At 40.2% G+C, this 13,998-nt stretch overlaps 1 protein-coding gene across 2 annotated transcripts; it reads left to right on the plus strand.

Moving 5' to 3' along the window:
• The first annotated feature begins 1,933 nt into the window (after nt 1-1,933).
• Nucleotides 1,934-13,375, plus strand: PLIN2 (perilipin 2). 2 transcript variants are annotated; one of them, XM_009576332.1, is made up of 8 exons: nt 1,934-2,006; nt 2,094-2,289; nt 2,990-3,072; nt 3,597-3,882; nt 4,202-4,386; nt 5,140-5,274; nt 5,982-6,272; nt 12,825-13,375. In XM_009576332.1, exons 1-8 carry the CDS (start codon nt 1,977-1,979, stop codon nt 12,957-12,959), a joined length of 1,341 nt encoding a protein of 446 aa, XP_009574627.1. In that variant the 5' UTR covers nt 1,934-1,976; the 3' UTR covers nt 12,960-13,375. The 2 variants fall into 2 exon arrangements, with proteins under 2 accessions (XP_009574627.1, XP_009574628.1); XM_009576333.1 differs by lacking the exon at nt 12,825-13,375 and having other exon boundaries at nt 5,982-6,731.
• The last annotated feature ends 623 nt before the right edge of the window (nt 13,376-13,998 follow it).

Genomic DNA, 13,998 nt, shown 5'->3' on the forward strand with positions numbered 1-13,998 from the left:
GGCAGCGGCGCGGGCCTGCCCCGTCCCCGGCGAGGGCCCTGGTGGCTGGGCGCCGTCCTCCCTTGGCCCCGCGGTTAGCCAGGGCAAGCTGCTTGACTCTTCTGCGTGGCTCTTTAACTTCTTTCCATAGCGAGGGGGGAAAATAGAAATTAAATTTGTGACTCACTTTCCTGTTCAGGATCCTTTGCTGTCTCCGAAATGTGCTTTTGTACCGTGGGCTTTGGTTCAGCCATCTCGCTCACCCGCTCAGGTGAAGTGGATCTGACTTTTGCCAGAGCTGAAACTATTCAAGGGATCTCCAAAATTATGCGAGATCCTAGCTACCTCCCCTCTCTTTAAGAGCGGGAATAGCTTCACAGACTAGCTCTCCTATTTTAGTGACTAAAATTCAAATCCATGCCATGTGTGGCTGGATCTTTTGGGACACATTTCAAATACTGAATAATCCTTAAAGTAAGGGCTCTTCTTCCTTCAGAGGCCAGATTCCGTGCTGTAAACCTTTCTTCTGTTCTATAGCATGCTTTGCAGTTCAAGGTGAACTTCGGTTTAATCTAAGTAACCTGACTTGTAATGCCAGGTGAGAAACATAACATGTTTCTGGGGATATTTCAATACTTGATAGATGAAAGGAAAACTTCTCTGTTACTGCTGTTTATTACCTGCTCTACGTTCCACATACAGTGGTTAATCTCATTACAGGCGTTACCTTATGGCACGTGTGTGTTAATATGTGCAAATACACCTGTAAAATTGACGTTGTCCTTGTTCCCCATTATGTAATGAGGAAAAGTTTTACTTGACCCCAAGCAGAATATTAACATACTCCTCTTGATACTGTCATACGTATGAGAAAGAAAACTGCTGTTGGCTCTTTGACAAACATAGCAGAAAGCCTTGAAAACCACAGTCCTTTCGAGGACTGACTTTTAGCTTGCCTTTCTGTTGCCTTCATGTATACAGATTCTTCTGGAATTTAAGTGTCATATGAAACTATCAATGCAAAAAGTGCCTCTTGCAGATTTACTTCAGCATGTGTGCACAGGATGATAGTGCAATTCTGTGTGTTCTCCTTATGTGGTAGTGCAATACCCCTCTCCTTTTATAGGGTTTGTATGGGGAGAGCTGTTAGTATTTTCTCCATGGGAATACATGTTGGAAAATAATTGAGTAGTGTAGGCTTGTTGAATGACTGGTGTCCGCAGCCTGTTTCAGTGTGGGATGGGTAATAATTAAGGCTAAATTAGCATAAAGGAGAGTTATTTTCTGCAGTGGGAAAGTCCTATGCTCTGTGTGTTATAGGAATGCTAAATTTTGAGCAAGCTGAGCAGGGGGACCCCTACGTGGGCATCAGGCATGGCACTAGAGATAATGAGCTCTTTGAGTTTAGCGGAATGACTTGTGAGAATTGAGCTGAGGTTACTGAAATGAGTATTTCACCTAATCTTCCATGTGTTTTCGAGATTTGGACAGCAATGATGACTCAAATTTCAAACTTGACTCCTTTATGCTGACAGGAGATCTAATCTGATTAAAGATGTTGGTGGTGGATTCTTCATTTGACTTAGACATCCTAAACTAGAGTTTTAGTGACTTGTTGGCTAGTGTTTCTTTGTCCTGCCTCAACAGATAAGCCCAAGTGTGTCTATTTCTTCTAGAAAAATAAATTAATCCACCAGTTGGTAACTCTTTGGTAATTCTACAGTAAACTGCTGTACCTCAGAGCCTCTCTTGCATGTGTCCTACTTGTGTTGCCTAAACCAAACAAAGTAACTAGGAAACAAAGTTTTGCATTTCTAAATTGTTACAATAAAATGTAATTCCTGTATGCAAGAATGTGAAGATCCTAATCCCCGTGATGAAAGGGCTTGATTACAAAAGGGTTGTTGGTTTTGAAGTCTGGTGATTAGATGAAGTGGATATGATAATGCTCAGATATGCTTCTTTCACAGGCTGTGTAAGATTCAAGACCTGAAAAAATGGCATTGGCAGCAATTGATCCACAGCAGGTATGTCTGAGTTAGCCCCCTAGTTTTTTATGTCTAGTTCAGAAAAATAGGAGTCAACTAATCTCTTTCTCTTTCTCTTTTAAACAGAACATTGTATCAAGGGTTGTCAACCTTCCCTTAGTGAGCTCCACCTATGATATGGTGTCCGCAGCTTACGTCACCACAAAGGATAACCATCCTTATCTGAAGTCAGTATGTGAGATAGCAGAGAAAGGAGTGAAGACAATTACTTCGGTAGCCATGACAAGTGCTATGCCTATCATTCAGAAACTGGAACCACAAAGTAAGGCAAAGATGGAGCTGTTTATGACTTTAATTCAACTGATTGCTTTATATATCCAGATGCACTTAGAGTTTAGCGTGGTCATGCTGGTCTGGAGTGCTGTTTCAGGTAGCTGACTGAACCTGTTGCCTGGCTTGCCTGGCTACTGATTACAGATGAGCATGATTTAACAAAAAAAAAAATTCCGGAGCCAAAGCAGATTCCAGCTTTTGTAATACTAAACTGACTGACTCCTCTTGACATGCAGGATGGTTATGTAGTCTCTTGCTCAACACCTTCCTCACCTTTCACCTGGTTTCAAATGCTACTTTGTACTTTCTCTCACTGAGAACAACTTGTGGTTAAATTTGGCAGTTATGTTACAGGAGCCTGGTTTCATGAAGTGGCAGAAAGCCAGGTGCTTCAGCTTGTTGTAACAGTTGCTTGTAAGGTATCCAATGCATTTTCTCTGCCTGCAAGTGAGCTTTCTTTCTGGCACTGTAAACCTGCCTTGTTCTTGGAGGTTTGCTCCAAGAACTTTGCTTGGAGTTCTTTCCAAGCACTCAACACTTTGCTGCCTCAAATCTCACTGAAAAGGGGAGGAAACTACTTTAAGAGCATTGTTGCATGAGCTCTGTTTCAGGAGGAATTCTCAATTGGAGTTACTTATACTAAGGAAAAAACCAAAAATTAAAACCAACTATTGTAATTTCTTTTATAGTTGTAGTTGCCAACAACTATGCATGTATAGGTCTAGACAAAATTGAAGAGAGACTCCCTATACTGAATCAACCCACTGACAAGGTAAGTTCTTTCCATGTACTTTCCACGTACATATGCTAAGTAGAAGAATTATATACCCTTCCTTTTTTTTGTTATCACTAAAAATACAGGGAGACAGATTTGAATAAGCCGTGTCTGAAGCACAGCTTAAAAGCAATGAGGAAGTAAAAAGTGTTTCTGTAGAATTGTTTGTTGCCTTTGGGAGGCCATTAAGCCTCTTCTTTTTTTTTTTTTTCCCAAATTTGCCCATCATTTGACACATCTGTCTACAGCTGCTGTTCACTGGTGGGCATCTTTTTTTAAGATTTGAGTCCTTGTCTGTTTCCTGCTCCGTGTGAAGCAAATAGTGCCTGAATTATGTTCGCTGGAGTTTTGAGCTGAAGGCTGCGTGGCAGTCTTATTTTGTTTTGTCTTATACATATGTTTTCACGGCAGAATTTCTCCTAGATAACCAATATTTGTACAAGCTTTAGCGTACATTTATATTTCCTGGGTAGCTCTCCCTAGAAAATATTTCTAGTGAATCAACCTGTTTCCTATGGCAGGTTGTCGCCAATGCCAAGGAGGTAGTTGTTGGAGCCAGAGAAGCTGTAACAACCACTGTGACTGGTGCCAAGGAAACTGTTGCTCACACGATCACTGGAGTTGTGGGCAAGACTAAAGAAGCAATGCAAGACAGCGTAGAAATGACCAAGTCAGTTGTCAATGGCAGCATTAACACTGTCCTGGGAAGTCGTGTGGTGCAAATGGTGAGCAGTGGAGTGGACAGCGCTCTCACAAAATCAGAGACCTTTGTAGACCAGTATCTCCCACTTACAGAAGCAGAACTAGGTAAGACCAATTCAAGGTTTGATTTTGTTGGAATGCTTGGATTAGAGAGAAGCAAGCAATCATCCATTTATTACTCACTCTTAGTGGGGAGGGGCACGTGCTTCCCAAACTTCCTTTTGCCTTGCTGGTTGTAATAGCATCTTCACAGGGAAGCAGAGTGAAAGTAAGGATTTCCACATGTGGTGGTTTATCAATCTACCCTGCTGTTAAAGGACTACTAAACAAGTCCAGTATTCAGCTGTTACTAAGCAAATAAATTGCCTCAGAGCTCTTTAAGTTTTCTTCCAGTGGTCAATTTCCTTCCTTTCTGCATATCTAGAGAAAGAAGCTACAAAAGTTGAAGGTTTTGAAGTTGGAGTTCAAAAGCCAAGCTACTATGTTAGACTAGGATCCCTGTCTTCAAAGTTCCGCGCACGTGCCTACCAACAAGCCTTAAACAAAGTTAGAGATGCTAAACAGAAAAGCCAGGAGACAATCTCTCAGCTCCATCACACTGTTAGTCTGGTAAGTTTAAGCTTTCACTTGAGGTATAGAAAGCAAATGTTGGCATAGTTTTAGAGTGCAGAAAACAGCCAAAAGAGGCATAGGAAAACTGGAATTGCGCTTTCAGACTAAATGCATTTTCTAAATATAAAGCATTTCCCATTTCGGAGCTTTTCACCACCATTCAGGAGAGGTCCTAAATCAGGCCGAGCTGTCAACTAACCAGCAATTGCTTGTAATTTTAAGCACTGCAGAAATAGAAGTGACATGTTTAAAATCATATTCCTGTTTTAGAGTGCTGGGTTTGACACTGACTTCATTCAGTGAAGAAGGTGTCTTGCAGTTTAGAAACACTTCAGTCCTTTAAGTCCTTTTGTTAATAAAATGTCGGATTCTTTATGGGATTGCTCTTCTTGCTCTGGGTGTTTCTGAGCATTCCTGGATACTTCAGTAGTCTTATCCTAACAATGTACCTTTATGTACAGGACAAACTGTGCATAAAGAGTCATGGCCTTCTTATACACTTTCAAATCCTTGTGTAGGATGCTAGTGGGATAAGGGGAAATAGTTGAGGCATATACTACATAACATTTCAAAACTGCTTCCAGTTTTCTTTTCTCTGAAGAGAAGGAACACACTCTCATATTCCCCAAAGTCTTTCATACTGAACTCTTAAAGTATTTAAAAAGGAGGTTGCAAAGCAGGTAAGGTAGGGTAGCCCTAACGGAAATGTTTAGACTCTTTGCTTTACTTCCTTGTTTGGCTGTATTTCAGATCGAGTATGCCAGAAAGAACATGAATAGTGCCAATCAGAAACTTCTTGATGCTCAGGAAAAGCTTTATCAATCCTGGGTAGAATGGAAGAAAAATACAGGCCAAAATGATGGTGATGAACTGCATATAGCTGAGGTAAATAGATGTAAATGTAAACCAGAAATAAATGAACTGTATACTGTCAAGGTAATGACAAACTAACAGTTCCCAAAGTGTGCAGCATCTTAACAGCACAAAAGCTTACGTGCAAATGTGGAATCTGAATGCTGAAGCTCAGGGCAGCTGACTAGTGACTAGTATGAAAAGTAGGGGACACCCAAACTCTTAGAAGAGCCTAATTCCTGCAAATACTCTAGGGTTCATTTTCCTTTCAAGAGAATGCTCATCCTGTTTAGCATGTGAACCTGTGCTGGGATATCCGTATCTGGATCAGCTAGGATTCACCTATCTGATTCGGCCAGACCAGAAATAATAATTTCTTAGCATACAGCAGACTTAAGCACAGACTCACTGAGTTGTATATGTAGCTTTAAACAGTGGTTAATTGATTAGAATATACTTACCTGCTGTGACTTGTTATCCAGAGTTGAAACAAGAGCTTGCTTATCTGTCCCTGCGTAGAAGCTATCAATGTTTCTGTTCCACAAAGTACTTGAGTATTGAAGAAATATCAAGTACTTTCAAGTCTCTAACTCTTCAGACTTAAGACCTGTTTTATTATCTGCTGTAGCGTTTTTTTTACTTACATCCCCTCTACTTTGCTTCTTTATGTATCTTGAGCAACATAAAGCTGCTACAGTCATAAAAAGATACTAATGTGCTGTTATACTTTTTGTTTCCAGCACATTGAGTCAAGAACTCTAGCTATTGCACGGAGCCTCACTCAACAGCTTCAGATCACCTGCGTCACACTAGTCTCAAGCCTACAGGGGCTGCCACAGAATGTGCAGGATCAGGTTTACAGTGTTGGGTCAATGGCAGGTGATGTCTACCAGAGCTTTCGGTCAGCATCCTCCTTCCAAGAATTATCAGACAGCTTTCTTACCACTAGCAAAGGACAGCTGAAGAAAATGAAGGAGTCTCTGGATGATGTGATGGATTATCTTGTTAACAACACACCGCTCAACTGGCTGGTAGGTCCCTTTTACCCACAACTGCCTGGCATTCAGCATGCTGAGAGCAAAGGTGAAGGGGAGAAAAACTCCAGCCAGAAAGACAAACAGCCTGAACATGCTACTGAATAAACTGCATAGCATGCATGTACTCTGCTGACTGACCAAACAAGTGGCCTTAGCAAGTGTAGCTGTCAAAAAAGCCTTGGAGGAAAATCATAAACATAGGAGTGGGGGAATGATACAGAGAAAGGACATTCTCACACATGGGCTGTATTGCCCTGTGTAGTTAAGCCAGTCTAAAAAAATCAAACTGTCTTGAATGCCTAAATATTGGCAGCTTACAGTTGTCAAGATGCCTTGTTTATCTGTCAAGTTAAGAAACCTCACTGTGCTTATTAATGGTATTAATAGCATTAGTCTAAATGAAACCTACCATAGTTAAAAGCATTTGATTTGTTGCTTGATCTGTACCAGAATGATACAAAAGCCTTACATACTATGAAATGCACTTAAAAGCCCTGCAGTCTAGCTGGGTACACTTAAATTCCATGTTTGCTGCAGATCATGCATTTGAGTATTATGGATTTGACTGTCTCAAATTCTACTGCCACACAATTCTTCACAAAAGTTCTTTGAGTGCAGAATTCCACAGCTGAAAGTGGGGTTTCTGAATGAGTCAGCTGGAGTTACTTAAATGCTGTGACAGTGCTAACATTAACTATATAAACTTAACTATTGTATAACACAGTAACCTGACCACATATCTCAAGTTGGAAGGGACCCCTAAGGATCATCGGGTCCAACTCCCTGCTCCTTGCAGGACTACCTAAAACTAAACCGTATGACTAAGAGCATCGTCCAGATGCTCCTTGAGCTCTGACAGGCTTGGTGCCATGACCGCTTCCCTGGGGAGCCTGTTCCAGTGACCGACCAAATCATTATCAATACATTTTTTTAATATGCAGTATAAAGACAAGATTCATGCTGTTTGTACCCAGGTGCCTGCTGTTGTGTGGGTTGTTGGTTTTTTTTTCGTGGCCATCTTTTTGTAATTCATTTTGTATGTTAGTAATAAATGCTTCAGTAGCCAAAGTCTGTCTCCATTTCAGTGGTGTTTAAAACAAATGTAACTTGCTGTTCTGTGACTCCTTCAAACTGGGTCCAGCAGAAAGCAAGCTTGAAATGCAAATGAAGTAGACATGCATTGAAAGTGTATTTGTGCGTGTGTATGTATAGATAGGTAACATATTGCTGCAGCGTTTCCTTCCTCCCTTTCAGTTCCTGTGCAACTTTCCATTCAGTCTTAGCGTTACTGCTGCTTATTTGGTGCTTGCTGTTGCCTGCCTTTTAATGATGACCTAAGCTGTGAGCTGATGGATATTCTGATATTGAGAAGAGAAGGATATGGACAAAAAAAACCCTGTTGTGCCTTTGCAGTAGGTGTTCTGTGTGTGAGACTGCTGGCTACTTGCTTTGGCTGCTGGCTCCCTATAAACAGTATATACTCCTCAGCTGTAAACAGCAGTTTTAACCTCTTTAGCTTTATTTACCCTCTTTCAAACTTGAGTGACTAATGTACATTAACACTCAGCTACTTGGGTGGAATTGTTCCTCAATAAATCCTGTGAACCCCTCACCTGGAAGAGAATTACAGTCACTAAGAAATAAGCTTTCTTGGTTTAGGGCTGTCCAGGTAAGTTGTGTCTGTGTTCTTAAGGCATGCCCTGGGCAACTGTGAGTTGCAATCATTTAGTGTAGCAATGCTGGCCACCATTTCCAAAGAGGTCACCAAATAGTATGAAGCAAAAACGGAGTTTGAAAGAAGCTTGTCACCTAGCGACATGTTGCTACATGGAACAATGTCTCCACCTGGTACAACGCAAATTACATGCAGTCTAGCCTTCTAATGTGAGAGGGCTTGCTTAGCTGTTAAGTTAGGGTTGGTGTACAAGTGTTAGGAAGATGGTATCTTAAGCACAATATTAAACAAAACTGTAACAACATAGGATTACAGATAAAGATTCTGTAACTTCTAGCTTTAAATACTTGCTTTTTGTAGGGGGGCTGTTTAACATGAAATTAACATGAGATGGTGAGATACTCCCTTCCAGCTAGGGCATGAGTTAAGACTTCTGGAATTCTTTCAGCAATTAATCCTGTTTCCTTTAAGTATTGAATGAGTCCAGCCAGAGAACATCCTTTTTAATGTCAACTTCTAATAAAATTGTAGAGTGCATCCACTGTTGTAGAGGTGCTTAGGAACAGAATGGGACTAATCGGGTCTGGGAGCAGCTGGCAGTTCAAAGAAGGGAATCCCCATTCTTACATGTATTTTAAAATCTGAAGGCTGTGGGCCTTCATTCTGAGGTGATCAATCAAATAAGATATTCAAACTGCTCACTTTCTTTTGAGGACTGAGAAATAAACAGCACCATCTAGTATTAATGCAAGAGCAATACATTTCTCTGCCTTAAGTTGCACTACTGTTTCGTACTCTCTTAGATGGCTGTCCAGCTTTACTAAATGTCAGCAAGCAGATGAAGTAGAAAATGTTACCAGCCTAGACCTTCAAATCATTTCTTCCTCACCATGCACTGTGACTTCTGACAGCTGACCTACAACTGGTGGCTCCAAATAGAGGAGTGCCTGGTTAAATGCTTACCTAATGGTTAGTCTAGTAGCCTCTTATTCCAAAATGCTGTACGCAGGTTCCTGTATCATGCTATTGTGGTGTGTGTGGGTTTTGTTGGATCCTGCCCCTCCTCCCCCAAAAGTGAAGGTTCTATCCACCCCCCGCAATAGAATGAGGAACCCTTCCTTGAAGGAAAAGAGGGCTGAATAACAGCAAATCAGTAGGTTCCTGGTTTATTATATTGAATAAAAGTCTCTGGGTTGAAATTATTAGAGACTCCTGATAAGGACAGCACTGGATGTTTAAACAGAATTGCAACTGTAGCTTGCATGGGTATCTTCTTGCTGGTAATCTAGTACAGCATATCCCTAGACTCTATTCTAATTACAAGTCTACACACAAAACTTGGTATTTTTCTCTAGCGTGGCTAGAGACAGTGACTACTAAAATGCCCACCGGAGGCAAGAATGATGTGGACACCTTCCAAAGCCATCTTTGTTTTTTTTGCCACAGTGGACTGAAGCTGAAGTGCATGCTAATAATTGCTGAAAACTCTCAAATAGAAGGAGGAAAACCTAAGATATTAACAGAGCAGAGCCTGCTTCTAAATTTTTCCTGCCATCTTACCTGTTCCTCTATAATTGTGTGTATCAAACAGCTCAGCTACACTGCACAGAAACTTGCTTGCTATTAGTCCAAAACCACGTTTGAAGATACAGCTTGGGCTAGAAAGCTGTGAAGTCTCTCTGGAACCTTTTGAAAAAGATAAAACCAGATACATTGAAAATTATAGGAAATAGTTAATCCCATTTGCAGCAAGGCAGATAAACTAGATGAAATGGAAGCAAGTGTCAAAGGCGGCTAGTCATGCAAAAACCGGGGTGGTAAAGGTTAGAATACTAACAAAGTAATTATCACTGGTAAGGTTATTTAGGGTTTATTTAGAATTCAGAACATGATTGTTTCTCTTTAAGAGATCACTCAAAAATCATTCATGCTTTCTGCTTTCCAAGCTTATTTAACAGGGAACTATTATTCTATCATTGCTGATAATCCTTTGCTACAAAAGTTTTAAAAATAAGCATTCGTAAATTGCTCCACATTGTATAAAAGTTTTGCAAACATCGTATTTATAGCAGCATACAGATTGGTCAAATCCAAATTACAAGATCTGTATAAGGACTGAAGTTGCAGGGATATAGCTAGTTTGCTTCAAACTAAAGGAAGATGGAAAGCTTTTGAAATGTCTCCCATTCCTTAAGATTACTTTTTTGCAATGATCTTTTCCAAACTGCAACTTACAGTAATACTATATAGCTAGTAAAATAGGTAAAAGGATTTGGAAGCAACTGATGAATTATTTCTCTTTATTTAAAAAACAAACAAACAAACAAACAAAAATCACAAAAAAATACCCAAAAACTTAACTAAGCCATCTAATTAAAGAGAAAACGGAACCAAACTTATTTTTAAAGCATGATCTGTTGGTCTTTTGCATGATCAGAAAGTCTTACATGCAACAGCTTGCTGGAGCTGTTGTGCACTGTGTTTTGTTAAAAGTATTTCTTTTCATACCAAGATGGAAATTTTATTTCTTTTGGATAATACATTCTCTGATGCCTAAAAATATGTGCTTGTTCTGAAAGTGCACAAAATAAGAACCATCTCTCAAATTGCTAGTGGCTCAGTTCTGAAAATACATTAAACAAGAAAAAATGGATTAATTTACAGTTAAGTTAGTATTGACATTAAGATTTGTATTTGAAGACAGCAAAACACTGAAGTATGTTTTGCACTATTCCATGCAAGCCTTTTGCAAGTTTTGCACTATTCTGTGTAAATGATCTAACTGCATCTTACAGAGAAATGGCACAAGGAACAGTCATAGCTGGCCTTACTCTTTCCTGCAAGAATTGACTTACTGCTTTGTTTCAACTTCCTATCAGCCGTGAAAAGTGGTATGGAACTGAAGGTCCTTTACCTAAGCAAACCCATAACACCAAGGGCTTTGCGCGGTTTTAGTTAGACTGGTGCAGATGTCAGAATATGCTATTCTAATACAATTTAGCATGTTCAAAACGAAGATGGAACATACTGACATCAACCCTGTTTTACTCTGATGCTGACAGATACAGTCCAATTTGAAATTCTTTCATGGCTATGAACATCTTACTAGTACGTTAAAGGAGTCAACTGCTTATAATGTGTGCACATTAAGGAGATGAAGAAAGCACAAATTTAAATAGGAACGATTATCCTGTTGTCAGTAAGAACAACACGGATATAAGTAATAGAAGTGTCTTAAACCTAGGATATAGTGAAATTATCACTGGTCAGACACAGTTACTAAATGTGGTGATGTGCCCTGCTCGTGTAAATACAGAATAAAACAACTTGTTTAAACCATCCGTTCGGGCACATTTTAAAAAGACTACTTGGCCTTAGTCTTGTTAAGATATCCCCATTTGTACTGTAGTAGGAAATACAGGGTCATGTGCTGATAATGGGAAAACGTGTTGATTTCTCTAAGTGCAGTAATTAGAATTTTAGGTAAACTGCCGTGAGCAGAAAGCTGCAAGATAATTCTTGCTGGTAGAAAGATGTGTTTCCCCCATTCCTAGTGCCTTTTGTTTTTTTAGGAGACAAAGATGACTGATCTCATTTTGATCAAGCTTAGGTTCTCAAAGTGGTCCATGCATTTCATTGTATTCACACTAGTGCCTGATAAGTGACATGCTGCTTAAAAAATTCTTCTGAAGCTCAGTTTTAATTACTATTTTAATTAATATTTGTAAGTCCCTCGTGCCCAATGGCTACCTACTTTCTAAGGAACTGAGTGATTCATGTTCAGTGCTTCAGTGCTATCTACAACCTGATAGCTGAAACAGTAATCCCATTATCCTTTGATGTGTTCTCTATTCTTCTGACATGTCTTCATAGCATGAAAAGCATAGATTTGCCTTGCATACTACCTTTCATAAAAGTAAGTTATAAGCAAGGTGTTTTGCAGTTAGGGAATGGTTTAAAACTGCTGCTCCAGTCAGCACTGAGCTTAAGTTACACAAATGCCTAGAAGCCTCTTCAAGTTGCTGCTTCTTCATACGTGCGGAACCAAAGTCCTGTCAGCATGCAGCAATCGTTATGTGCCGATACTGTGCCTGGCTCCAAGTATGTCACATCACCAACATTAAAGCTAACCATGAATCAAACTGTAGATATAAGTATTTTTCACTTGGGGCAAAAAACTTTTGGTTATGAGTAAATTGCTTAATTATATCCCATTTTTCAGAAGAGCCTAAGTAATCTAAGTCCTACTAAGGGGACTTAAGGGTTGGGACTTAAGCTCCTAAGTGTCTTAGCCAACATTTTTAGAAGTGTGTAACATCCATGTATCCACTAATGTCTCTGGCAATTCCTGAAACCTGGTGCTGCTTAACAGAACAGAATACTAGACATGCAGTTAAAACAGAGGCCAAAGTGGGATTGCAGTTGCAGATATTTGTTTCCTCAGGAAAGGTTTGATATGGTAGGCCAGCAAAGCAGTACAGAGCAATCCGTATCAAGCTCCTCAGGACAGGTTCCTTTGTACAGTCCACTGCTCCCAAGGAAAGAAGAAAGGCAAAATAAGTTTAAAAACTTCCTTTCTTAATTTTCCAGTCACCAGTTTCACTAAATACACTCCACTAAGTTCAGCTCTGTTGCATCTCTACTATAAAATCCCATCATCACATGTAGATGATCTACATCTTGCACAGTATTTGGTCTGTCTTAATGCTATGTGTTTCATATGTGACTGAACATATTTCACTCTGTATTCAGTATTTTGGGTCTGATTTCTAGAGATGCTAAGCATCTTTGTCTCCTGACTTCAGTGAGGAGTACTGCACAAATGTATTTAGTTTTACTTTTAAATTGATTGAAATTTCATTCCTACGCAGGTTCCAGATTTCACTATTACAGACCTGTCTTCAGAGTCAGATGATATCCCAGACATTCTGGATTTGGATGAAGATGATCTACAAGACTTTTCACACACAAATGGCCCTTACACTACAGGGCAAAGAGCTGAATGAAGAGAAGCATAAAAATGTCGTTTTGATACAATGTACTTTTGCCATGTTTAACTTACATTTTTTTTAAAGATGAACCTGCCTAGCTTAGGGATTCTGGGGATTTTTTTTTTAATCACTACTGTTTCACTTAGCTGTACCAAATTTCTAATTTTTTTCCACCTAAGGAATGCATGCTACATTAATTCATTAGCATGGGTGTCAAGCTCCCATTCTACAAGCCAGGTATAGGCTAACCAGTGTATCTAACTGATCTAACCTTTGTGGATGATTTGTCCTCCTGCTGGCAGCAGCCATGAGAACGCTCCAGTGCTTTGCATAAAGGGCTGCCAACAAAAGGAGTTGATGAGGATTTGCCCACAAAATTTCCCCTTTCAGTCTACATGAAAAGCACTTCTGCATCTACCTCTTTGCTGCTGAAAGGGGTAAGAGACTTTGTCCGTCTCAGATTCTCTCAGGTTCTTTTTGTTAGGCTCTGTACCTACAGAGCTTAGAAGCTTAGCACTTCCCTTTGGCAAGAGTGCTTTATGCACAAAAGGACTCCCTTTCTCTCTACATGCCTTCTGTGTGCAAAAATTTTGGCCATCCTGATGCTATCAGTGGTGGGGCCTGAGACTGGAAGAGGGTAAATGCTTAAAAAGTAAAGTTTTCCAGGAATAAGGACGACAGTTAAAAAAGAAAGGGGAAGAGACTGTAAAAAGTAAGGAAAAACGGAAGACAAAGAGATACAAAGAGACGTGGGACAAAAGAAAATTGCAAAACAAGACAGAGAATTGAAGGTAGGGATACTTCTGGTGACAGTGATGATCCTTCTGTGTTTAAATAAAATCTCAGTCAAATATTTGCTAAGGAATGTCGAATCCGCATTTGCTTGCACGCAGTGACTTCTGTAGGAGTTGGGGTAAGCGGGAACTGGACAGGAGGCAGGCTTGCTGCATTTCTTCCCGAGGATCAGGCAGAGCTCCTCCCGCAGAAATCTCCTCCACGTCGCCGGGGTGACCGCGGCAAACCTGGGGATGCCGCACGGTGCCCCTCGGGCGCG

Source organism: Fulmarus glacialis, unplaced genomic scaffold, assembly GCF_000690835.1.
Source record: "Fulmarus glacialis isolate BGI_N327 unplaced genomic scaffold, ASM69083v1 Scaffold36074, whole genome shotgun sequence".
Lineage (NCBI taxonomy): Eukaryota > Metazoa > Chordata > Aves > Procellariiformes > Procellariidae > Fulmarus > Fulmarus glacialis.